Source organism: Paralichthys olivaceus, chromosome 19 (assembly GCF_024713975.1).
Source record: "Paralichthys olivaceus isolate ysfri-2021 chromosome 19, ASM2471397v2, whole genome shotgun sequence".
In the NCBI taxonomy this organism is placed as follows: Eukaryota; Metazoa; Chordata; class Actinopteri; order Pleuronectiformes; family Paralichthyidae; genus Paralichthys; species Paralichthys olivaceus.
Window position 1 is genome coordinate 9,224,817 of NC_091111.1, and position 26,599 is coordinate 9,251,415.

At 41.5% G+C, this 26,599-nt stretch overlaps 2 protein-coding genes across 3 annotated transcripts; one reads left to right on the forward strand and one right to left on the reverse strand.

Moving 5' to 3' along the window:
- Positions 1–538: 538 nt before the first annotated feature.
- On the reverse strand, positions 539–7,637 carry il20ra (interleukin 20 receptor, alpha). Its single transcript, XM_020091561.2, has 7 exons — positions 7,323–7,637; positions 5,917–6,040; positions 5,437–5,645; positions 5,181–5,356; positions 4,881–5,022; positions 3,870–4,006; positions 539–3,705 (listed from the first exon to the last, which is right to left on the reverse strand). The coding sequence occupies exons 1-7, from the start codon at positions 7,369–7,371 to the stop codon at positions 2,530–2,532; spliced, it is 2,013 nt and encodes a 670-aa protein (XP_019947120.2). The 5' UTR covers positions 7,372–7,637; the 3' UTR covers positions 539–2,529.
- A 756-nt stretch (positions 7,638–8,393) lies between these two features.
- med23 (mediator complex subunit 23) lies at positions 8,394–25,438 on the forward strand. Of its 2 annotated transcripts, XM_069515140.1 has the most exons (31): positions 8,394–8,573; positions 9,082–9,113; positions 9,311–9,398; positions 9,502–9,626; positions 10,463–10,574; positions 11,091–11,189; positions 11,313–11,414; positions 11,538–11,607; positions 11,719–11,831; positions 11,916–12,011; positions 12,812–12,829; positions 17,238–17,444; positions 17,991–18,134; positions 18,326–18,471; positions 18,644–18,889; positions 19,035–19,177; positions 19,793–19,967; positions 20,257–20,420; positions 20,501–20,625; positions 20,724–20,929; positions 21,240–21,420; positions 21,545–21,715; positions 21,809–22,025; positions 22,175–22,284; positions 22,767–22,893; positions 23,238–23,403; positions 23,535–23,607; positions 23,693–23,907; positions 24,022–24,142; positions 24,257–24,388; positions 24,858–25,438. In XM_069515140.1, exons 1-31 carry the CDS (start codon positions 8,523–8,525, stop codon positions 25,083–25,085), a joined length of 4,203 nt encoding a protein of 1,400 aa, XP_069371241.1. In that variant the 5' UTR covers positions 8,394–8,522; the 3' UTR covers positions 25,086–25,438. The 2 variants fall into 2 exon arrangements, with proteins under 2 accessions (XP_069371241.1, XP_019947499.1); XM_020091940.2 differs by lacking the exon at positions 12,812–12,829.
- The last annotated feature ends 1,161 nt before the right edge of the window (positions 25,439–26,599 follow it).

Consider the following 26,599-nt stretch of genomic DNA (forward strand, 5'->3'; position numbering starts at 1 on the left):
TCTGCTGTTTTTTTATTTATAGTATTAAAAAGATCATTTTCTTTTTTATCGGAAAAATATGTTTTTCTTTAATTGACAAGATTATTTTTCAAATGAACCAACGTGGCATTTGTCTCTAAATGTGTGTTGTACTGTACATAGTTTCACATTATAATAATCACAGGCTACATCACAATAATATAAATTAGATAAGGTTCTGAAATTGTTTCTTTTTTTATTTTTGTGTCTATATAGCAGTAACAAAACAATGACAGAAATAGTTCTGTCTTTGCTTTTACAGCTAAATTTACTGTGATTACCATTTGACCAGCAGATATCTCCATTTAATCAGTTGTTTCAAGCTTTTGAGGCTGGTATCAGGAATAAAAGTTAGTTCAGAACAGTGTCAGTCATGGCCGACAGCACATTTCCTTAATTTCAAAACTGTAGACTTATCCTGAGACAACACAAAAGCCATGAGACAAACTTTAAGTGAGAGCAGGAATACTAGTCAAAAAAATAACTGTCCTTCACATTAAAAACACAACAAAATAGAGAATATGGAACAAGTTCACTTTATTATTATTTCATTTAAATTGACAAAATATTTGATGAACAACATACAGAATCATGACAAAAACATCACTGATTAACTTCCCAGAGTAGAGCCATTTTAAGAAATGGTACAGATACGACTTAATGCACGGCATCATACTAACCATCACATTGTAGATAACCTGAGTTGCCTTCGACTTCCTCCTTTCTGTCAACTGATAGGTCACCACTTTACAAGAAAAGGTTTTACAGTACAAATGTTTGACACAGACAATTGCTGAGTGGATATGGTTAGAGTTCAGCTTCACTGTTTAAACATCCTTCATGTATCATTTTCACTTTGAGTGGTTAGAACTTCATTTAGGCAGAGGTGCAAAGTGCAGAAGGAAGAGTAACAGCATTAACAAAAGCCCACAATGATTAACATAACATCTGAATAACAGGTACAATAGTGGAGTATAAGTATACACTGTACTTTAACCAATACATACTTTTAAGTATCATTATAAGCCTATGACTATGGTGAATGCAGAAGTGACAGAAGCAAATAATGAAATCAGTAAGATGTCAATGTGAGAGTATAAAATATAAAAATGTATTTCTTATGTGGATGATATGTTAAGAGAAGAAACCAAAGCTAATGTAGCAAACAAATATTGACTGACTTTCCCTTTTTCCAGAGCAGAAAATATTGTCACATGCTCTGGGTCAGGCAGTTTCATATTCATATAAATCCGACATTAGAAAAAAGTGCTATATATCTTCATCAATGGACATCAACACAATAATAACAAAGACAAAACTTCATATTCCTCTGATCATCAGCATTTCCTTCAAAAAGTAACAAAATACATAACAATAATTCAGCCCAGTATACCACCAGCTTGCAAATAAGGTGATTCATCAAGAACGCTTTAAGTGCGTAACCTGAAACTAAACCAGGGACAGACTAATGCTGAACTACCCACAACTATACTCCTGCTTGTCAGTGTTAAACTGTGGTCACACACAAGAAAGATTTAAAGTAAAAGAAAACACTTCAGTTTCTAGGGTTCTTTTGCTTCAGGTATTTTGGTGTTGGAGAAACATGACACCAGCCCAGAACATGGATTAGTGCTTTGTTTGGTTGAAATCTGATGCAGTGGTGATCATATACTTTGTATAATGATGGACGACATGCCCAAACATTTTGAATGGCCCCAGTTGGCTGGCTGCAGTATATCAACCCCACCTCTTCCATGTTAATGAATAGGACAAGAACCAAACTGAAAAGTCAAAGTGCACCTCAAACGGATTGTTCTCAAATGTGTTTTCAGTCATTTCAGGTAGTTCTTATCACACTGAGGTTTTTTAAGTGCTAATTTTTATGGTAAGTTTGGTTTTAGTTTTATATTTGATGCTATAAATATGCTGAAATGTTGAGATTGGTTGAGCATGTGACCTAGATACCGACGTTCGGTCATCCGATCACTACTGTGCAGACTCTGGCTCTATTTGAGCTCATTCCTTTTTTAATTTCATTTCAGGATGGGGGGGGGGGGGGAGTGACGACAGGTCATCCATCTTTATCTAAAGTGGTGATCACGGTGAACATGGTTTACATTTACACTACACAGAATTTTGATTGGAAAAAGACTGACAAATGCAACTACAAATAATGGATGATCAATTATACAAATAAAAATACAAGTTTGCTCAAAATCGAGGTGATCACAGTGAGTTACTTCATATTAACATTGATTAGTGTGACTCATTAATCAATAAACTATAGTTCATAAACATGACATCAAGAGATATAAAAGTAACTTTACCACAACACTAAATGCTCCTAAAATATTAATATTATTATTTGTATTCATAGTAAAAGTGATAGGTGGTGGTTTTGTATTATCATATTTTCATGATTTATATTTCTATCATACTAAATTTAACTGGATACATGCAGCAGAAGATGGTTTTTTGTAACAACGTGGTAAATATAGTGATGAATGTCATCTACTGATCCATTGAGATTACCAAGTTCCATTTGGACAAAACTCCATCCGCCCCATCCCGCCCTGATTCCCCACCCCTCTCCTCCTCTCTCAGTGCCTCTGCCTCTTCTTCAGACGCTTGTCTGATAAACACATTCTCCAACTTCAGCTCCCCCTTTGCTACGTACGCCTCCTCTCCCCCCATCCTGTTCTCACTCTCTTCCTCCGCCCACATCAACCCACCCGACGCCACCTCTGGAAACACAAATTTCCTGGTTTTAGGGTCCCATTTAATACAAATATTTCCCTCCTCCTCCTCCCCTTCCTCTTCCTCCTCCTCCTCATCTTCCACTATATTGTGAGCTGTAGAAACACTCAAAAAACCATATTCATTTGGTAAGAAATCTGATTGGTCGGTGAGGGAGATGGGCACATGTACCATGTTCTGGGATGCATAAGCAGAAAGAAGGGCCACTGTCTCGCTCTGACTACCTTCCTCTGCAGCTCCATCTATCTTTCCATTTCTTCTCACTCTGGCTTTTTCTTCTTTCTTCTCGCCAGTTTCTAACTTCATCCTTGTTTGTGGATTTAAAGGAACATGGAGGAGACCGGTTTGTGGAGTTTTATTCACAAATGAACCTGGACACTCTTTGTCTTCGTAAGTTCCTCCCTGATCAGACAGTAAGGATCCCTGAATTTGGGACAGTAAAAGGGATTTCGACTGTGACCAAGCCCGCGCCTGTACTAGTGTGCTCATCTCTGTATGCGCATGTGTCTGCGAGTGTGTCGGTATGTGTGTTTGTGAAAGGTAGGACTCCACTCCAGCAGAGTGACCATCCTCAACTCTCCACTCTTTCTCATCATGACTTTCTCCTGGTGTGCATATCTGGTGTGCAGTGAGCAGATTATTCCCATCATCTCTGTCCTGCCTCTGATCTCCAGCTTCCTCTTCTCCGTCGACTTTGATTTGAGGAGCCATCCCAACAAATCCATAGTCGACCGAAAGATCATCGGGCTCCAGCGGTGCTTCGGGCCTCTGGAGGGAGTAACTTACTGGTAGATCTGCCATCTTCTTCTTGTAGCATGCTGTGTCTGATATGGCGCTGTCCGTGTCTGACTCATATTTGATGACACTGATGACAAGGAGGTTGGCACTCTCAGGAGGCAAAGGCAGTGGAGGGTGAAAAGATAATGTTTTCTGAAGGGTGAAAGAGAAGGAACATGGTGTTTACAAAAAGCTTGTAGAAATGTAGAAAAATGGCCTATCTTAGATTAAGAAATAAAAACATGCATCCATTAAGTTTTATAGTAATTCCTGGAGTTGTTTTCGTTTTGTCATTGCATGTGTGGTTCTTGCATTACCAGTGTATCTGGTTTCTTCTGTCCTTTCCCCATCAGGTAGCTATGAAGGAAGTAGCCAACCACCATTAGCACACAAATGCACAAAGATGGAACAACGATACCCCAAATCACCCTCAGCAGATGGACAGTCACAGGGTCTGGAGGGAGACAGGAAGCAGGAACGTGTCACATAAATGCATGCATGTGTGTAAATGTAGAAAATATCATATGAACAGCTTCAAAAAAATACCAGGACTCACTGTGGAAAGTGCACAATGCAATATTTTCTAACTAAAGACATATTTATCTTGATTGACATTTTGGAATTGTCCAAACTCATACACTAAAAAGGTGCTCTGAGAGAGGATACCTCCGCTAATGCTGTCCTGTAATGTCCTGTCTCTCCACACCAAAGCAGTGTTCTTCAGCCCACCATATTCTGATTCTCCTGCCACTGTTTTATAATGTACCAAAACATTTTTTTTGTACAAGAACATGGGAGATCTCGAACTTGGTGTACGCTCTGTTGCTGTATTGTTAAGCTGTGTGCAGCTATTTACCATGTGCACGCTCACACGCCTGCTCTATCGTCCATAAAGGTTTTACCATCCGCGACAGTCATAGTTTCAGCAGCAGTGGTGCGCCTACCAGTAAGTGGAAGACAATGCACTTCTTTCTCTTTCACGAGAACTTTAAACTCTATAGTCTGTGTAATCTCACTCTGAGTCTGCTGCGCATGAAACCAATGTGCACCCACACTTTCAACATAGATTTAATTAATTCTGTGGGAAACGCTGCAGAGAATGTCTCCTTTCCTTAACCAGACTACATCCTTCCTCCAAATATCGTGGGAATCTGTCCAGTAGTTTTGGTGCAAACATGACCTAACATGACCTTGGCGAGATACCAACAGTGCAGGAACAATCATCCATGCCTCTATCTCTTCAGTATGATGTTCCGTCACATTCCTTTCAACCAGTCGAACAGAGAGTATAAAATTCCCTTTGTCGCACTCAAGGAATGTGGTTGTACCTTGAGGCGTGGTGATGCAATGCCAGGCTGAGGACTGACACTGCATCGGTATGGAGAGCAATCTGGTCTTGGCAGAGAAGCAGTACTCTGTTTGATGCATCACTTGATGTTTGTACAGATGAGACTGCACTGGGAAATAAAGCTACAAATACACACACACACACACGCACACACACACACACACACACACACACACACACACAGACAACAGGTTAGTCTATAACAGGTTCAAGAACTTTTGCGACTGCTTGATTTGACCCCCTGTCTATGCCAGGAGGGTGGGGGGAAGATTTGACTCACTGTCTGGTTGCGCTGGACATTGTGGATGGAGAGTTTGTAACTCATCTGGGAGTATATTGTTGCCATAGAAATCACTGGGGTGTGGTTGTTAGGTTGATATCTCATTGGTCCTTTCAGAGTGATGATGGCCTTATTGCCCTCTATTTCCACAGAAACCAGTGGTGGACCCAGAGTAGCTGCATGGGTGGACATATATATTTAGTTTGGGTACATTTCAAATATTCAAACAAACGGTTTGAATGATGCTTTGACTCACTGTCCAACTTTGGATCAAATCTCCTCAGTGTCACGACCCATTTGGAAGATGCTCTGCTGCCCAAAGCATGGACTCTGGCGTGGTATCCTTGCTCCTGATCCAACGTCTCATTGCTCAGGTCACACCAGCTACGCACTATGTCCGTACACTGCGACACAGGCCTCCAGTTCACCTGTCTTCTTTTACTTCCCTCCACAATGTCCCCGTAGCTGGGAGAGACAGTGCATAGGTCCACACAGATAAAGAGCATGGGATAATCACTGCCAGCTTGTTCAGTGTCACCTCGAGCAAGGAACTTGAGGTTTTATAGGCTGTTTGTTTAGTCAGATTACACTTTTCTTTTTTGTCTGCTCATATGTCTTTTCATGGCTTCTTCTTGTCTGTACAGTCTCTTGAGACTTGCAGAAGAAAGCCGACACACAAACATTGTTTTCCTGCTTTATCCAGGTGAAGTCAAATATAGCGTGTGATGAAACTTACATGGCATACTGCACAGTGAAGAGTGTGTCCTCAGATGTGCCGTTTCCTGGAGACCAGTGCAGAACATTCCTGAGATTCACTGAGGAGAAGACGACGTTAACGGGGCTGGGAGGAGAGGAGGACACTGAGGAGGAACAGATGGGAGGATTGAGAAAGAGAGATAAGAGGCATAATATTAATATGAACTCATGTTTGTCAATAGAACGTTATCACAAAAACAACCTCATAAAAAAGTGATAGCTACTAGCATAAATTTACACGGAATTGGTCAAGTTACTTATTTACTTAACAATTGTGTCCATATTGATATTTTCACTATTTATAATTACTTAATATGACTAAAAGAAAAATGCATTCTAGGGCCATACAATTGGGCTCACAGGAAAACCTGAAAATAATTTGTTTGTGTACAATCTCTGTAAAAAGTTCCAGTGAAAGCTTCAGTTATGGAAAGGTTCATATCATGATGACCTACTTAATTTGTATAAACATCATAAAATGTTTATACATTATAAAGTTTTATGGCATTATTTTTACTACTGAGGATAATATTGTTCACATTATAAAACAATAAAAAACTGGACAAGAGAGAAAATAGACTATTGTGATTTCACTCATGCATAAAATCAGATTTAAATCAGATCCATAGTCTGATTTAAAACACAAACCGCTTTAATTAATAAATGATGTCATATTGTTGTTTTTTTCATTGGTAATCTTTTAACCATGAGTTTGTTAGTTTGGATGATATACATTATGCACATGAATTATCTTCAGATATTTGTAATTATATAAGATATATCATGTTTCTTTTCTTTCAGGTTGCCTCGTAACAACTGGCTACAGAGATGCCTGATGAAAATGTGCCTTTCCAGCTAACTCTGACTCGTTCACATATTTATGTCTGTTGATTCATGAGAAGTGTCCCTGTGGAATAAATAAACACCATTTAAAAAATATTCACATTTATATAAGGCCTATTACACAGCTGGCGTGGATTCAACTGAAATCAATAAACAAATCACTTACTCACAATAACTACGACAACTTGTTGAGAATTTCCTGTTGTAAGCTTTTTTTTAACACAATGTGCTTGAACAAGGGACAGTTTCCGGAATATATTCAATGTGACTTTGGTCAAAACTATAGAGCCAACAGTAAACCTTAACAAATCAAGAATTGTACATCAGCGTTTTTATTAAGTTTACTCACTTTCCTTGTAAATTGTCTCCCCACGTTAATGTACATGACTTTTTTCTTTTTATCACACAAGCTCAAGATTATTTTAGACCAGCCTAGACAAACCTACCCTGCTGTGGCACGTGTGTAATGTACCAGGACCTTAAGTTTAAGTAAATAATAAAAGAATAGGTTACCAAAGGCAACAATGGCTCTTGTGTTCATACCTGTAAAGTCCAGAGTCCCCAGGTAGAGAAGAAACAACAGTGTCCACATGATCCGTGCAAGGAGAGGTCATGTTTTCTCAGTCAACATGTTCCCCATAGTCCCATAGTCCTGGTGTTTCCTTCTTCACTCGACGACAGGGAGTCCGTTCAGACCAGTGTCTGATGGACAAGAAGTCAAACAATGACAAGAGGAAGTAAAGAAAGGTGTAGGTTAAAGTCGAAGTGGTTGGATGACCGTGAGCAGCCAAGCCTCGATAATTTAGTGTTGGACTAGACAACCACCGCAACAGGTTCCCATGAATGAGGAAGAAATGTGATCTCACCTGTTTGTGCTCAGCTGTGTGCGTTTGTGTGTGTGTGTGTGTGTGTGTGTGTGTGTGTGTGTGTGTGTGTGTGTGTGTGTGTGTGTGTGTGTGTGTGTGTTGCAGTACATAAATATCTTTGTGTAGTTAAAATTAAAACTGTTTTCTTGCGTACAAATAGATAAATGAATGAACAGCGTGCATGTTCATCACTGTACCTGATGCAACCTGTCTATCATACACTACCTACCTGTCTGTCTGTTTGTGTACCTGCCTGCCTCAGTCACTTCATACTCAGGATATCAGTATCAGTATATCAGTATTTCACAAAAATAAGCTGATTGTTGTAGAATAAGTATAGATATAAAATAACCAAACTGTTTAGGTACTTTATAGCTCCACTTCTCGAAGGTTATAAAACGATGACACGCTTACAATAAAAACATTTAATAAAATTTATAAAAGTATATATATATGTAAGACACGAGGGGACTAAATAGTAAGCAGGGAGCGACAATAAAACATGTTCTCTTATTATGGCGACACCTGGTGGTTAACATGTGCCGGTGCTTGCAACCACTGGGTACAACTTTAGATTTTAAATAGACGTGCCATTTGAAAACTGTATGACGATACATTTAATCTGTACTAAAATTATAACTATCACTAGTTTTAAATACGGGGATACACATACTCATCATTTGATGAAGCGGAACTTTGTCGTTTCTGGCTTTGTTGTCTATCCGGGTTGTTTTTGCTGTTGCGCACGTCTCGGCGCATTCATCCTAGTGCCTGTTAGCATTAGCTTGTTGAGAGGAATCCACCGGACAATTCCACCGGTCATTTGTGGAATGGTTCGCTAAAATAAAAAAGGACATTTGCTCACTTGGACGCAAACATGGCGCTTTCGATGGAGACGCAGCTCCAGAGCATCTTTGAAGATGTTGTGGTAACGTGCACGTTCATGAACGGGTTTTAAAGCGAGCTAGTTGTTAGCATCTCATTCAGCGTTAGCCCCAGTTAACGTATGATGACTTCTCCAATAAATAACTCAAATGATCAGTAACATCCAGCGCATGTTTGAACAGTGACGTTGTCCAGCTAGCTAACACTGTAACAGCGGGAACTGTGACGTGTTCATCAATCACGTTGTGCTGATTCTTCAAAACAATGGAGGCTCCAGACTCAGTGCATTAAAATGATTTCAACCTCTTATTATTCATTCATTGCACATTTTGTAACTGCAAACTGAAATCCTCCCTCCTGATGAATTAGACAACAATCTCTGCTAGCATCATTGTGTTGCAGCAGGTTCTGACCCCTGATGTGTGTGTACATGCCACAGACAGTGCAGCGTGTTATATAATGAGGTTATTAGTTTCTATAAGTAAGATGGAGAGGGCTCAGGAGATTCCTGTGTAATATTTCCTCTGTTGTCTTCTGTCTTCTCCTCTCAGAAAACTGAGATGATAGAAGAGGCCTTTGCTGGGTAAGATGACTCCTGATCTGCTCTCATCATTTGATTTTAATAGGTTTCTGACTTTTGGAAGAAAGGATGGTGTTAGTCTGTGTTACCCTGAATGAAATGTTCAATTATTGTCATGTATAGTGTGTTTTCGAGTTTCTTCATTTCTGTAAAATCGAACATTTACAGATTATAATAATAACAACTGTGTTGTGGTTAAGGATGTGTATGGACTCTCCAGAGGATGAGAGGACTAAACTGATCAGTTGTCTTGGAGCCTTCAGACAATACTGGGGAACGCTACCACAGGTCAGTGCATGTACACACACACACACACACACACACACACATTTATACATTAGACGATAAATGTTTAGCTGGATTTATTAACTCCCTCCATGTCTCTCTGCAGGAGTCTCATGAACAGTGTGTACAGTGGATAGTTCGGTTTATTCACAGCCAGCACAGTCCCAAAAGAATCTCCTTCCTCTATGACTGTCTTGCAATGGCTGTGGAGACCAGCTTGTTAACACCAAGGTACAGACACACTTACAAATGCATACAGATATGTATCTTTTTACTCTCTTGGGCTGTACATATCTTGAGACTAGTATTATCCAGCTACTCTGTTTTTATTTACTGAATTTTTTATTTAGGCCACAGTATAATTTTGTACTTTTAATGTAATCAGCACAAATCAATGATGTTAGTGGTTTATTATCATTTCAAAATTGGAAGTATTGCTGTTCATTTATTTTAATAACTGAAGTATTAACATTTGTTGAGAAATCAAATCACAAGTGTCCTGAATGGGTCTCCTGTGACCACTTGTGATCTGATCTCACTGCCCTGCTCTATCTGCACATAATCACATACATAAATGTGCTTTCACCCAGTCTGAGAACACAGATGCGTCTGATGGCGTTGTGTTTGTGTTTGGCCGGGCGACAGAGAAGAAGAAAGAGAGGAGTTAGGAGTGACTGTCTGAATGAATGTGCAGCATGAAAGATTTCACCCATTTGAAAATAAAAGTGCAAATCATTGTGATGTGATCAGTGTTGATATTTGGGCGGTGACCAAATGCATATCACCCCATGGACACTGAGAAGCTCTACAATGTGAAACAGTAGCGGGTCAGAGGATGTGAGCTGAATAGGAGTCTTCTTCATATGTGGCCCAGGACACATTTGCATTCATACAGCAAAAGGAACATGGATCTCAGACCAGCTCAGAATGTGGTCTGAGTGATTTGATGTTGATGCAGGAAGGATGTTGATACCTGGTCTGAGTGGGTTCATTGTGTGTTGGACCTCCTTTGTGTTATTCCATCTTTCCTAATCATCCAACTAATGAATCTCCTCATCTGTCTCTAGGATGGTGTGTGTTGCTCTCATTAGCTCAGAGAGTTTGGAATGGGAGAGGACTCAGTTGTGGGCGTTGACTTTCAAACTAATCCGCAAGATCATCGGAGGGGTGGACTACAAGGTCTCTGACACACACACACACACACATACACACAAGCACAGTTCAAACAAGTCAGCAGCCAAGTCAGCGATGACGTCCTTTAATACAATGTTCCTTTTGTAATCTCAGCATAATTCTTTTTACTTTGATCTGTTTATTATGATATTATTACATCATCAGTTGTTTTGTAGCTGTAGTTAATGAAATCATCTGCTGATGTCAACTGGAGGTCATACTTACTTTTACTCACTCGCCAGATACAATAGCGTTTATTGACTCTATGTGGAGAGTGTTGTTGACACAGTGATTGGGTTTCCAGCTGGAAATTCCTGTCCATGTCAAACATGTCGTGTTTTAAGCTGTAACAAATTAATCACAATTTCCCTGATGTAAACCAATGTTTCTTGAGACTCAGTGTCTTTATCCAGCATCTTGAAAAATGCTCTTCGTATGTAACTCTTTCCAAACAGACAGCTGCAAAAACCGAAGCCCTAAATCACTGAACATGTTATAATCTCAGGTGTTTGTGGATTTCAGGGTGTTCGTGACCTCCTGAAAACTTTTCTGGAAAAAATTCAGACCATTCCAACTACTGTGAGCTCAGCTATCGTCAAGCAGCTTCTGGCTGCCAGAGAGGTACCTGTCATTCCATCTGTTACTTTTGAAAATATAATTCATCGTAATATTTTTGTGTAACGACTCATTAGAAGTTTTCTGTAAACAGGCCAACTGCATCACTTCAGCGTTTTATTCTTTAAGGTTGTAGAGTATATCCTGGACAGAAACGCCTGCCTCCTGCCAGCCTACTTTTCTATAACAGAAATCAGAAAACTGTATCCAGAGGGACAGCTCTCACACTGGGTAAGTGTGTGGTTCTTGTTGGTTGTGTGCATGTGTGCAGCTACTTATGTGTGTCACTAACACTCTTATTATATTTTCTGTCCATACCTTTTCTCTCTCTCTGTGTGTGTGTCTCATTTGTAGCTTCTTGGCAGTCTGATATCAGACTTTGTGGACAGTTTCAGACCCACTGCCAGAATCAACTCCATCTGTGGTACGAGACACATGAAGCTTACAAAACGCTAACGACTTTAAAGAAACACAAATAAAGATTTCGGCTGCTTCACTTCTTTTCCTTGTGGTGTGTGAATGTGTGTGCCCGCAGGACGATGCAGCCTGTTGCCAGTAGTGAATAATAGTGGGGCCATCTGTAACTCCTGGAAATTAGACCCGACTACTCTTTGCTTCCCGCTGAAAGGCATGTTGCCTTTTGACAAGGTAACATCTGTTCATTCACACACTTCACACACATTCTCAGAACAGTTGATTGGTATGTGTTTTTATTTTATTTTGTGTATCTAGGACCTGTTTGAGCCACAGACAGGCTTGCTGCGTTATGTGCTAGAACAGCCGTACTCAAGAGAGATGGTGTGCAACATGTTAGGACTCAACAAACAGGTAAAACACCCTCTCCTCTCCTCACACTTTTGCTTTCAAAGTACCAGGCACTCCTCCTTTTATCGCCACGTGTCCTGTCCCTTTCACGCTCTTCATAGACTCGTCACTTTCTTTATTATTTTTTGCAATCCCACGCTCCTCTTCCTCTTGTTCCTCTTCATCCATCTCCTCATATCTGCTCCTTGTCCCTTATTCTTTTTTCTCTCGTTCTCATCCTGTTCATATCTTAGTTTGTCGTCCTCGTTATTCTGCAGTTTCTGTTCATCTCTACCCACGTCTGCTCTTCACGTCTTTCCTTTTTTTTTTCCTATTTACTCCCCTGAACCCCTCTCATCCCTTGTTGCCCTGGTAACACAGTTACTGTTTACAAGACTATATGTAAAGCAAACCAATGCTTGTCCCATTTGCACTGGCATTAGTTTGCCCTGTTTGGTTCATGTAGTTTCAACTCAGCTCATCTCACCGTGCGCAGCCATTGTTTGAACAGCTACTGTTTTACAGAAAGTCTGTTGCTAACACGAAACAATACTCAACACAGTAAATTTACTTTTTCTTTACATTTTAACCCTGAACAAATAAGCCAGAATCCACTCTGCATGTTTGAATCAGCTGAGTTGACACCAACTGTGCTGAATGGACAGTGAACAACCTAGCTCCTTAGTCACCACTTTCTCTCTCTGTCTCTCCTTTTTTTCTCCCCCTTCTCTGTCTCTTCCTTCTTCTGTCTTTGTTTCTCTCTCTCTCTTTTGTCCTCTGGTTGTGTGTTGTCTTTGTCTGTCTCTCTGCCATGCGCTCTCTAGACTCTGAACATTGCCCAGGTATGTCGTTGTTCCTCTTCCCGGTCACCTGACCTACCGACTAACCTGCCCATTGGATGCTGAGCTTAGCTTTAGAGGCACACAGATCATGGCCTAGAAATGGGAAAGATGATCAAACTAAAGAAAAGAAATTCTTAAATGGAGTAAAAGGAGAAATGCCAACAGAACTTGAAATGTCACAGCAGGGCTTTGACATACTGATATCCTGAGTATGAAGTGACTGAGGCAGGCAGGTACACAAACAGACAGACAGGTAGGTAGTGTATGATAGACAGGTTGCAACAGGTACAGTGATGAACATGCACGCTGTTAATGGATGGATTAATAAGGATAATAAGAATTAAGGGGAATTCTGGTATTCTGGGAAATAACTTTTGCAATTTTGACCAATTCTGATATCTGTTTTACCATTGGATCAACATATTATACTTTTTTTTGTTGTTGTTCTAACCACACAAGAACAAAAAATAGAGATGTCATACTCAGAGGACACATGACACAGCTTTTAGTGTTCTGGGATCTGGGATCAGTCACTTTGTAATCTGGGACACTTGTATCAGGCTTTAAAAAGAGCCTGAATCACCTTGCTCCATGCATTACCAGCTCAATATTACTAATATTTAAGCAATATGAAAAAATGAGGAAAGCTGAATAAGAAAATATATATTATTCATCCCTATTCGTCCCTTTCTGTGACATCACCCCCATGAAGTCATGTGATTTCAGTCACATGATGTTGAACTATAGTAAAGGTCCTGTTGACCAGATTTTGTTGGAACAGGAAGTAAACAGACTGAAGTTTAGGTGTCCCACATTACCCAATGTCCCAAATTACCAGAATCCACTCTTAATTCTATCCAGTCACATTTTGCATGATACCTAATATAATGTGTTGATTGATTCCACATGGTCCATATTTGCTCTGAATACTCGGTGCCTCTTTATTGAATTTTAGTTTCTCGTAGGCTTATATCAGAGCAGGTTTTTTAATAAACAGAAGTATTTTGAGATTGGAACCCGACCACATTTTCCAATTTGCCGATATTAGGGTCAAATTAGGGTCAGTTCAACGTTTATTAACCGCGACTACTTCTCCAAAGATGGGGATGCAGTCGTCTGCAATACCTGCAAAGTAAAAATAAACAAGGGATCTTTATCATATTGGCATCTGTGATTATGTTTGCCAAAATGAAAACCTTTATGTTACAGAATAAACAATGCAAAAAAGATGATATTTCTTTTTATTTATAGTTTTTTATAAAAAAGTTTACGGTTAAAGTGTAAAATATCAAACCTCAATAACATTTCTTTGTCATGAAGGTTTGATAATGACATCTTAATTGACATTTTATATAAACCTGCCGACATTTCATTTGTTACTCCCTAATATCGGCACCCAAAACTCCACGCTGGTCGGGCTCTATTTAAGATATAATACGTATTCGGTAATCCTATAATGATGATTCTAGCTGCCTGACGATGGTGACAGCTCTGGGCTGCTGATTATTTTTATTTAGTCTCAGTTTATGCAGATTTACAGTCTGGGCTTCCACCTGATAATCCGACAGCATTTCCCACTTTAAACCCTGCTGATAACATTTCAAGTCCTGCTGCACTGCATGTATGGATGTAGTCTGGTCCGTGCCTGTTGTTAGCGAGGTCCTCTCACGTCTGACCTCGTGCTGCTGCTTCATTTTGCAGTGACCTGGGCAAAACTCTTGGTATTGACTTGGGCTGCAATATCATGTAATCGCATCTTGAAAATCAAGAGACTTCTAGCTACATGGCAAAGAATTTGACAGACTACCATATGACAAACTTAAACAACTATAGTGCAAAAGCTAGACAACCTTAGTCAAATTCTTAATATTTTTTTATCAAAGCTGGTTGGGTTTTACAATGCAGTGAACTGTAATGAGAATCATTAATAGTCTGCACTGTGAGTCTGTGGATCTTCTGCTTTTTGACTTCCAGTCTAAACTATCCTTTAATGCTTTGTTGTTGCAGTACAGTCGATTGCAAACCTTATTACTTCAAATGTCAAATGTGCCAGTCAGTTTCGTTGTGTTCAGTGTTTTGCCCAGGTCCTCTGGTGAGTGATTCTGATCGGCTGTCTGACTCGATGAGTGAACTCTGACTTGTGTTGCATGATGTTCACTGGTTAATGATGCGCATTGATGAAAGACGACAAAGGGTTGCTTGGGCTATTTATGCTTGTTTGTTTCAGTTTGTATCTCAACGATCGTTGAACATTTGTCTCAAATATTGTGGCCATAGACTGTTTGTAAAGATGCATGACACATCCTGAAATGAAGCCAAAATATCCTGCATACGAATGCTGTCATCTTGCGTATTTAGAGCCTGGGGCTGTGCAGGAGTGACCATGGGATGGAGCTGCAATATCAAATCCTGACGATACATGCGCTTTTGGTTCATGTCCCACTCACTAACATGGAGTAGCAGACACAAACACCAAATGCAGCAAACATTATACATAGACTTGGATTTTATAGAAATAACTACTGTCTATGGTCACAATTATTTACTGAAATTGCAGACTTTAAGTTTATTATCACAACTATTATTTTAAAAATCGATGATTCTGGCTGTGATATTTCAAAGCACCGAGTCAGACATTGACTGTCTGTGGCAGACACATGACATTTTATCAGCTTCACAATCAGTCGACATGCAGCGATTACAAACGGTGGAGTATTGATGCCCATCAAGAGAAAATTAATCTATTGTGGAAAAGTCATCTTTAATTTATCATCGATGCACTGATGTGTTTTATGGTTTGTTTGGGACTAGAATAAATAAAGAACATCCTCCCAAATGGGGCTGCCAGTGGTTGGGATGTTGGTAGGTGATAGGTGAGATTATAGACCAGCCACTGGTATTGTTTTACTGTTGGTAGGAAACCGGTGTTTGGAAGTAACTAGGTAAGGTGTTTGGTTGATTTCTTTTGTTGATGTGGACCCCTCTCTATTTCTCTCCGTCTCTCTCCTGCCTTCCCTCTCTTTCTGTGTGAGCGTGTGTGAGCGTTTGTGAGCATGTGTGTGCGTGTGTGTGCGTGTGCGTGCGTGTGTGTGCGTGTGCGTGCGTGTGTGTGTGTGTGTGTGTGTTTTGGGGCAGGAGATGAGCAGTGACACCCTCACCACTCCTCTCCTTCCTTTCAATCGCACCAGCTTCCCACCTTCTCAAACCCGTTAGCCTGCATGCAGGAATGTGTTGCACTGTTTGGTTTGGTGTTTGGTGCTGTGCCATGCTGTGCCGTTCTGTGCTGTGCCGTTCAGTCCCTTGCTATTCTGTGTGTCCCAGTTATATGAAGACAGCCTTTGTTGAGTCTGACAGTGCAGAGATCCTCACTCCTGCTCTATCAATACTGGGTGAATTTAGAGTTTCTTGATTGAGGTGCATAATGCGTCAACAGATAGAACCATGTCTACCCAGTCTTCCACATAATATTCCACCTACAGCCCACGTGGAAGAATGTACTCAACCCCACATGTATTACACTCACTGTACTACATGGCCCTGAGGCTTTAATATCCCATAATTAACCTGCCTTTCCCTCACAATATACCTCCCACTGTCTCCAGCCATTCTTCAGACTTTCTCTTCACTTTTCCTCCCGTCTTTCACTGAAAGTCCCAGTATTAAATCTGGCTCTGATAAACCAAACATCAGCAGTTCTTCCGCAGATGGAAAACTACATGACAACTCCAGAAAAACAAGTTATACTTCTTTAAGACTTCAGCTGTGCACAGTTTCTCTTTCAACATATTTGCATCAACACTGTTTGTGCAATTCAATACACCCTGATTGTCTCTACGATGATTCATGTTTAAGTCAGCCAGTTTATTTTCAACTGCAGTTCTTTGTCATAACTATCCACAAACCACTGAACAGTCACTTGTGATAGGTTCTCTAGTTCTATACAAGACCTAGATAAATGAATTGCTGCGACCTTTAGTGTGCACTGGGGCTGTAGCTGTAGTAGAACTCATTCTCTGAAATAATAACTTCACAGGTACATTACAAGAACATCTGGAGGTAAAGGAAAGTGTGGATCCTTAGGTCTCAGGAGGATTTATCCAGCTGACAGAAGCAGGAGGGAGATACAGTCCTGCATGCAAGGGGTGGGGGGGTTCATGTGTCAATATCTGCTGCTTGGAACCTCTGTGAAAATAAAGTGTTGTGGGTGAAGTGTATTGATGATAACCATCCTCTCCTCCTCCCCATCTTTCTTTCTTCTCCCCTCCTTATCCCTCTGTCTTTTCATGTTTCCTTCACCCCTCTTTCTTGTCTTGGACGTCGTTCTTTTCTATTCTCTATTTAACTCCATCTCTGTCCTGCCCTTCGTTTTTTGCTTTATCCTTTAACACTCCCCTCCTCCCCCTGCCAGCATAAGCAGCGTTGCCCGGTGCTCGAGGAGCAGCTGGTGGACCTGGTTGTGTACGCCATGGAGCGTTCTGAGACTGAGGAGCACTTTGATGCCGACATCGGAGGAACCAGCCAGCTGCTGTGGCAGCACCTCTCCTCCCAGCTCATCTTCTTTGTGCTGTTTCAGTTTGCAAGCTTCCCGCACATGGTGCTGTCGTTACATCAGAAGGTGAGGGAGGAGAGAGAATTGAAAAAGTTTGCAGGCAGCTCAGTTAGTTACACAATTGTTAAAAACAAACTTATACCATAAAGTTTTCACCAGTCACATACATACAACCCATGTAAAGTCAATACTGAATCAGCTCTCCAGACCATTAAACTCTGTGATATGCTGATGAAAACTGAATCAAGCTCACGCTCGGTTGGAAATACACCACACCATAGTTCTTCTGTTACTGATGGATTTATTCAGCTTATCTCTTGTCAGTATCACAATCATCTAACCCACAGTCAAACTATTTAAATACATGACAATGCACGTAATAAGCATGCAGATAAATATGCATGACAAAACATAAAACTCATAAACAGCTGCATCTCCTATCTCCTATCTACCATAGGGAAGTAAAACATATCAAATAATGACATTAATGACGTTTATAGCAGCTCAAGAAGCAGAATGTTTAAGGCAAAATATTTTAAATTGCATATTTTGAAATGAAAAGCTTTTGTTGGGTTTTCTGTATTTCATTGACTCGCTCCTTTTCTCCTGCAGCTTGCAGGCAGAGGTCTTATTAAAGGGAGAGATCACCTGATGTGGGTCTTGCTACAATTCATATCAGGAAGTATTCAGAAGAACGCCTTGGCTGACTTCCTGCCTGTCATGAAGTTGTTTGACCTGCTTTACCCAGAAAAAGAGGTACACGTCTACCAAGAAGTTATTTTGATTCAATACGATTATTATTGTACAATTTATACAATTGTTTCAACTATTTTATAGTACTGTCAATTGCTTTTATTAGCGGTAGTATATTTGCAGTTGTGAAGTAGTAGTGTGTAGTAGTGCCAGTGATCTGTACTCTTATCAGCGTTTGTTTTCTCCCTCCTCAGTGCATCCCAGTTCCTGACATTAACAAGCCACAGTCGACTCATTCCTTTGCTATGACCTGCATTTGGATCCACCTTAACCGCAAAGCTCAGAATGACAACTCCAAACTGCAGATACCCATCCCCCACTCTCTGAAACTACACCATGAGTATGTATCTTTAAAGTACTCTGCCCTCAGTATCTTTATCACTGTGCTCTACCATGAGTGTGTGCTGCACCACAAATGTACACAATCATTATTTCAATAAAACCCAAACTAAAATTGACACTTCATATAGAACCGGCTGTATAACGTCTGTGTAATCCCTCTTTTCTGTTAGGTTTCTCCAGCAGTCTCTGCGTAACAAGACTTTGGGCATGTCCGACTATAAGATCGCCCTGCTGTGCAACGCCTACAGCACAAACTCCGAGTGCTTCACTCTACCGATGGGCGTCCTAGTAGAAACCATCTATGGAAACGGATCTATGAAGATCAACCTGCCCGGCACCAACTGTACAGCATCAGGATCTGTCACACCGCTGCCCATGAACCTGCTGGATTCACTCACAGTACACGCAAAAATGAGGTAGGAAGAATGTCTAGAAAGTACTGAAGTAGAAATATACTGTTTAGAAAGACGCTGGATTTGGGAGGGAGCTTCTCTGATTGTTTCCTAAATATATTTCACTTCTCCATCACCTCTTTGTGAGTCTAAGTGTGCCTGTCTCCAGTCTGATCCACAGCATCGCCACACGGGTGATAAAGTTGGCTCATGCCAAATCCATACTTGCTTTGGCCCCTGCACTGGTGGAGACATACAGCAGACTTCTGGTCTATATGGAGATCGAGTCATTGGGCATCAAAGGGTTCATCAGTGAGTACATTTAAATTCACTGTACACGTCGTTCTCATCAGATACAGAAATTACAGCATTTTCAATTAAACATCTGACAACTAGTTGTAACTATCAAGAGTGTTCAGAGCCTATATATATATATATATATATTGATGGGTGTTTTTAAGATTTCAGCCACCAGGTGGCGATCCAGACGCTCTGGCTTCTCTCGGGGAGCAGTCAAGTTGTCCGTCCTCATATACAGATAATGGGTTAAACTGTGTGTGTGTGTGTGTGTGTGTGTGTGTGTGTGTGTGTGTGTGTGTGTGTGTGTGTGTGTGTGTGTGTGTGTGTGTGTGTGTGTGTGTGACTTGAGAAAAGGCAGCATGTTAAAGTCTCAGCCAAGTGTCTAATCTTGCATAATAGTCCCTTGTGAAAATGAGGATGATTGCCAAGAAAGAATGGATATCCATCTTAACGCGTCCACTATAATTTCAGAATTTGTAGATCATAGCCAGCGCGTCACAACCCAGTCTGTGTTCAGTCAGTACTGCTGTGAACAGCCTGTCTCGGAACATTTCTATTCAACATTGATTTGTGTCTTCGCGGCTACAGACATGAGCTGAATAACCCGACTCTCTCTTGTCTGCTCAGGCCAGTTGTTACCCAACGTGTTTAAGTGTCACGCGTGGGGGATCCTTCACACTCTGCTGGAGATGTTCAGCTACAGGATGCACCACATCCAGCCGCACTACAGAGTCCAGCTGCTGAGTCATCTGCACAGTCTGGCTGCCGTACCCCAGACCAACCAGAATCAGCTGCATCTATGGTACTGTGCACACACTTTCTTATGTATACAACATACTTACTTAGACTGAGTGAAGAACTGTTGATCTAATGTCACCTCTGAAACCCAAGAAGGAACTTGCATGTAACAGACTGGGATGTGAATTTTATTGCAGCTAGATTCCTGTCGTCATCTTCAGTCAAACTTTAGAATATGATTTTCCTGTTTTTTTTCCAGTAAATGTGACGATGGTTGAAAAAGACAGAAGAGAATTAAGGTTGATAGTGTCTCTCCTTGTTTTATCTCCATGTTTTTATGCCTTCATCTTTAGTGTTGAGAGCACAGCTCTGCGGCTGATCACAGCGTTGGGAAGTTCAGAGGTACAGCCCCAGTTTACACGCTTCCTGAATGACCCGAAGACAGTTTTGTCAGCCGAGTCTGAGGAACTGAACCGAGCCCTGATCCTGACCCTGGCCAGGGCCACACACGTCACTGGTAGCGCTCACTCTGGACTTTCACACTGATGTTTCTTTGTGTCTGTGTTGTCTTTTCTTACATTATCTATTTGTATGTAGATTTTTTCACAGGGTCCGACTCCATCCAGGGCACTTGGTGTAAAGATATTCTCCAGACCATCATGACCTTCACGCCTCATAACTGGGCCTCACACACTCTGTCCTGCTTCCCAGCTCCACTACAGGTGCAGATATCTTCACTTTGGCGTTAATGACACAGACATACTCGAAATAATTTATTTTTCCTCAAATGAAACTCCTTAATCTTGTCTCTTCCCTTCAGGCGTTCTTCAAGCAGAACAACGTGCCTCAGGAATCTCGTTTCAACCTGAAGAAGAACGTTGAAGAGGAGTACAGGAAGTGGAAATCCATGGCCAACGAGAACGACATTATTACTCACTTCTCCATGCAGGGCTCGCCCCCGCTCTTCCTCTGTCTGCTGTGGAAGATGCTGTTGGAGACAGACCACATAAACCAGATAGGCTTCAGGTGGGCTGTCACTATTTTGTGTCCCTGTACTTTAACAAATAGCACGACACCTCTGGTTCCTGTAATAAGACCCAGCAGATACACATTTACTGAATATACATGAACATATACTCATTATCACTACAGTGTTTTATTTCTCCACAACATTGAAGACCACTTGTTGCATCTCACCACTGATGTTTAAGGCATTTTTAATTTCACACTAATTGGCTGGGGGGGTTTTGACATGACATCTGTATCTAATCGATCAGATACAGATGTTGTGCTGTGGGTTGATGGCATGACTGAAGCCTGACTTTGTGTCCCTCAGGGTGTTGGAGCGAATCGGGGCACGGGCGCTCGTGGCACACGTGCGCACGTTTGCGGATTTCCTCGTCTACGAGTTCTCGACCTCAGCCGGCGGACAGCAGCTCAACAAGTGCATCGAAATACTCAATGACATGGTCTGGAAATACAACATTGTCACACTGGACAGACTCATTCTGTGTTTGGTGAGAACACAGCGGCACACAGAGAAATGTTTTGGGTTAATTAGTACAATACAAACATATAAGGTCCCTGAATTTCCTGTGAATATGACAAGGTCTGTGTGTCGTTCTGCTCTTCTCCTTCCAGGCGATGCGTAGCCACGAGGGCAACGAGGCTCAGGTCTGCTATTTCATAATCCAGCTGCTGCTTCTGAAGCCCAACGACTTCAGAAACCGAGTCAACGATTTTGTCAAGGAGAACGCTCCAGAGCACTGGCTGCAGAGCGACTGGCACAACAAACACATGACCTACCACAAGGTATGCACGTTACAAACATCTCACTCTTGGACAAAATTAAAATGTAATGTTATTATAACTCAATTAAAAATGTATTTGTTGTTCTCCTACCAGAAATACCCAGAGAAGTTGTACTTTGAAGGTCTTGCAGACCAAGTAAACCCCCCCATGCAGCTCCAGCCTCAGTACCTGCCGATCTACTTTGGCAACGTGTGTCTGCGCTTCCTGCCCGTCTTTGACATCGTCATCCACCGCTTCCTGGAGCTTCTTCCTGTCTCCAAGTCTCTGGAAACGCTGCTGGATCATCTGGGAGGACTGTACAAGTTCCATGGTGAGTAATGGCAACAAATGAAAAGCCAAATAGTACAGTTGATTTTGTTTAAGAAAGAAGCAGTAGCATAAATACATGGATAAAACATGACAAAAGGAAGAAGGGCCCTCTCACACAGTCTTTGTGTGTTCTGTTGTGTTTGTGTGCAGACCGCCCTGTTACCTACCTGTATAACACACTCCACTATTATGAACGACACCTCAGAGACCGAACCAACCTGAAGAGGAAACTGGTGCACGCCATCATGTCTTCACTGAAGGTATGTAGAGGGAACCGGTGATGAAACGGTTCCTGGTTTCACTGTAAACCACAGTAACATTCCCAACGAGTCATATTACCATTTCAAATTTAAGTGACTAAAACTGTTAGCAGCAGTCTCCCAGACACAGCGTGCAAAGTGGGTTTGTTTTGCATCTTTGAAAACATGACAGCACCTTTTCAGCCTCCTGAGTCTGAGAGGTGGTGGTATTTTGGTCCTCTAAGAGCTGAATGTCCCTCTGTGTCCCCTTGAGGTTAGCTTTTAGCTCAATACATGATGTGAGGGCAGAGATTATCTGTTTAGCTTGCAAACAGCTTGTCAACAATGTAAACATAAGCTTTTATTAACTTGACAAACTCTACATGTTGTATGCGTTGTGTCTGGAGACTATTTGCACAATAATGCAACACAATTTTAGAGGTAGATAATAATTATTAATTGTTATCAGCAGCAGTTTTTTTTCATAATAAATGTTTTCACAGGACAACCGCACTCCAGGTTGGTGCCTGAGTGAGACCTATCTGAAGTTCGGCATGAACCCCAGAGAGGACAACGTGTGGATCCCTGATGACACCTACTACTGCAAGCTGATTGGACGCCTGGTGGATAATATCCTTGATTAATCTCGTCCTATTAGAAGATAAATCTGCTTTCTGTGACATCACCAGCTAGATTGTAGCTTGGTCACATTTGTTGGGCTGATTTAATTGAAATTATTTTATTATTTATTTTTACTTTTCTTACACACCTCACAGACAGAGTAACAGACACATCATAAACTGCGTTAATGATGCCTGTTGGCCTCGGGTTAGTTTTCTCACTGGTTCTCACTCTTCATCTGGCAAACTTGTGCATCTGCTTTAATCTAAGTTCATCCAGAGAAGAGAACTGTAATTAAAACAATGTCACTGCTAAACCTTGTTGCCTTTCACCTTCCCTTAACTCTATCTCACCCATGGCGGGAAAGTCACCCGGTCCTTTCCCTAACTGCGACTGGAGGTTCAACGAGTTCCCCAACCCTGCAGCCCACGCTCTGCACGTCACCTGCGTGGAGCTGATGGCGTTGGCCGTGCCGGGAAAAGAAGTCGGCAACGCTCTGCTCAACGTTGTGTTGAAGAGGTATGATTGGCATCTTCAAACAGGAAACATCTATGAGTGTTAGAGCGTCAGGAAATGGTAAATATTATTACCATCAGCTTGGTCATCTCTGAATTGTTCATGACAGTGTCACTTCTTCTTTTACCTTTTAGCCAACCCCTGGTTCCTAGAGAGAACATCACAGCTTGGATGAACGCCATCGGACTGGTGATCACTGCACTTCCTGTAAGAAACTCTTACAAAGATCTTCACCATCATCTGCTGTCACATTGAGTTTGTTCACTATAACCTCTGCCCCCCCCCCTCTCAGGAGCCGTACTGGATCGTTCTCCACGACCGCATCGTATCCGTGATCAGCTCACCAGCTCTGACATCGGAGACCGAGTGGGCGGGTTATCCCTTCGCCCTGCTGGACTTCACAGCCTGCCACCAGAGCTACAGCGAGATGAACTGTAGCTATGTTCTCGCGTTGGCGCACGCTGTGTGGCATCACTCATCGATCGGACAGTTGTCTCTGATTCCCAAGTAAGGAAGTCTTCCTCCATCTCAGGCTTGTTGCTTTGTTGCTCTCGTCTCTCACTCTCAATGTATCACGATTGTCGTATCATTATTTACTTGTGTGTTTGTGTCTGTGTTCAGATTCCTGTCAGAGACTCTGAAACCCGTCGTCCAGACTGAGTTCCAGTTACTGTACGTGTATCACCTGGTGGGTCCATTCCTGCAGCGTTTCCAGCAGGAGAGGACACGATGCATGTTGGAGGTGCACACAAACACACAAATATGACTGAATAAGTATAAAGCTGCTTTCAGTCAGGCAGTTTCAGTTCTGTCCTTCTAAATGGAGATATCAATTTTTCTCCTGTGCATATTTTAGATCGGCGTGGCCTTTTACGAGATGCTCCAGGCGGTCGACCAACATTGCCAACATCTAAGCTACATGGACCCAATCTGTGACTTCCTCTACCACATTAAATACATGTACACTGGAGACAGTGTGAAAGAGCAGGTACGGTTCTTACTTTGACACGTTGTCATTAAAGCTTCAGCACTGAACTGGAGCCAGGAATGAAAATAGGTGATATTAATACCAAAGATGACAAAGGGGAGGTCCTGCTCACCTGGCTTTCAATTAGATGACATCTGTGAACTCGCTGCTCCTCAGGGGACTGTTTCCATTTTTCAATTTAGTTTGAATGTGTCAGCCCCCCGTGCAACAACACTGCTCCACACCAGTGTCCAGCTCCGACACCAAGCTAATTAGAGGAGATGAAACAGTAGATTGTGCTTGAGGCTTAGGCTTTATATAGACTTTTCACGTCATTAATTAAATGGACAAAGCCTCTATTGTGCACAGAGGAGTCTTTACGCAAACTATATGTGTATTTCTTTGGGCTGTGATCCAAAACAAGTCATGTTCTTTGAATGAATGTGATTATTGTCGTTATTTTAACCTCTGTTTGTCCGTCTGTCTCTAGGTCGAGAAAATCATCATGACTCTGCGTCCGGCCATGAAGCTGCGTCTGCGCTTCATCACGCACAGCAGCATCATAGAGACTTCATCATCAGCTGCCACCGCCGTCACCTCCGCCTCTTCCGGCCCTTCTTCCTCCTCCACCCCTCAGCCCCAGCCCTCCTCGCTCTCGTCATCCTCCGCCGCTGTTGCCTCTCCCTCTTCCACGCAGCACTCACACACGCCCATGTAGGCGCGAAAGACAGTTGCGATCGAAAACATGGATGGACACATGTCGCAAATATTTTTGGCAGAATTTTTTAAAACCTTTTTTTTGTAGGAAGGATCACATTTGTATATTGTATGTTAATGAACGAGAACCATCTTATTTCCAAATGCGCAGGGTAAAACAAGCTGCTGCCCAGAAGTCACTCAAAATGAATTCAGATGTTCTGATGTATTAAATAATCCCCACGTCTTGTTTTGAAGCGTCGCAAGGAAACAGCAGCTCTTGTTATTATCATGGCAAACTTTTTTATTTCTCTGTTTGGAATAATTTTTATATTGTATGTAATCTTATTATCTCATTAAAAAAACATTTTGGTATTCTTGTCTCTGCTTTTTTAAATACACCTCTGCCCCATGTAAAGTTTAGTAGTAAGTAAAGTTTCAGAGCTTTTTCAACAAGTGCTTTACAAGAGCTCAGCTGCAGAACGGTTCAAGCAAAATAAATTTGATTAAAATTAGTAGAATAAAAGAGGGAAAAGAAATAAAAAGATAAGAAATGTGTAAAATATATAAAGTAGAATAAGATACAATGATGGTGTGACCTCATGAAATAGTTTCGTTAAAGGCACTTGTGAATGAAGAAGTTAAAACCTGGATCTGCTGGTGATGTAAGGGAGCAACAGGTTGGGGATGAAGTGGTACGCTGAGGAGCTCAGTGTGTTACATCGTGAACATTCAATTCTGAATTTAATGGGAAGCCAATGTAAAGGAAACAGGATAAGCGGTGTAGATACTGGAGGGATGTTTGTGTTACTCTGATAACTCACGCCTGCCATTTTGCTGGATGTGAACTCCACACTGCCCCTGTCACTTTAACTAACCCTCGTCTCTGCAGAAAACACCTGTTCTTTGTCATGACCTTCATGAACCAGAGTCTAAAAACTCTGCACCATTAAAAATACAGTATGGCAACACTGGAGCCTGACACCAGCGGCGGGAGTCCAACATTTGCAGTTGCCTTCAGTTACCTCCTCTCAGTTATGTGTTTTATTTCCGAAGCCTAGAGAGAGACCTTGCTGGCTTTATTAGATTTTTCCTTTGTTGGCCAGAGGAATCACTCAAAACCATCTGAACAAATACACATTATACTCAGAGAGGGGCCCGGCTTTATGCCAAGAATGCTTAAGACTTTGGCACAGAGTTGGATCTGGGATTGTTGCCATTTGACAACTGGCAATGAAAGGAAATATGAGACTTGATTCCAAATCTTCTGGGAACGTTTATCGGGGTCAGCAAATCAAATTATAATGAAGGTGGAGCCCCTGGGTCTTTCAGCAAGCTGGAGCATTGATGATGATCTGTAGTCTTGTTTCTGCCTCGTAGAGTCAGTCTTCAGTTGTAAATGTTAAACTGAAAAGACCTTAGGAGAGTCATCCATCCATTGATTATCTATACTGCTCATCCTTTGAGGGTCCTGGAGGGAAGCTGAAGCCAAACACAGCTGAGATTGGGTGAAATTCGGGATTCGAACCATAAACA

Bases quoted from the DNA above. Each gene is read 5' to 3' on its own strand.
- med23 (XM_069515140.1), top strand. From the start codon at position 8,523: ATGGCGCTTTCGATGGAGACGCAGCTCCAGAGCATCTTTGAAGATGTT. The intron at 19,178-19,792 runs GTGAGTACATTT...TTGTCTGCTCAG, and splicing joins GGGCATCAAAGGGTTCATCA to GCCAGTTGTTACCCAACGTG. The intron at 20,421-20,500 runs GTAGCGCTCACT...ATTTGTATGTAG, and splicing joins CAGGGCCACACACGTCACTG to ATTTTTTCACAGGGTCCGAC.
- il20ra (XM_020091561.2), bottom strand. From the start codon at position 7,371: ATGTGGACACTGTTGTTTCTTCTCTACCTGGGGACTCTGGACTTTACA. The intron at 5,646-5,916 runs GTAAGTTTCATC...TGTCTCTCCCAG, and splicing joins TTCACTGTGCAGTATGCCAT to CTACGGGGACATTGTGGAGG. The intron at 3,706-3,869 runs GTAATGCAAGAA...TTCACCCTTCAG, and splicing joins AGAAGAAACCAGATACACTG to AAAACATTATCTTTTCACCC.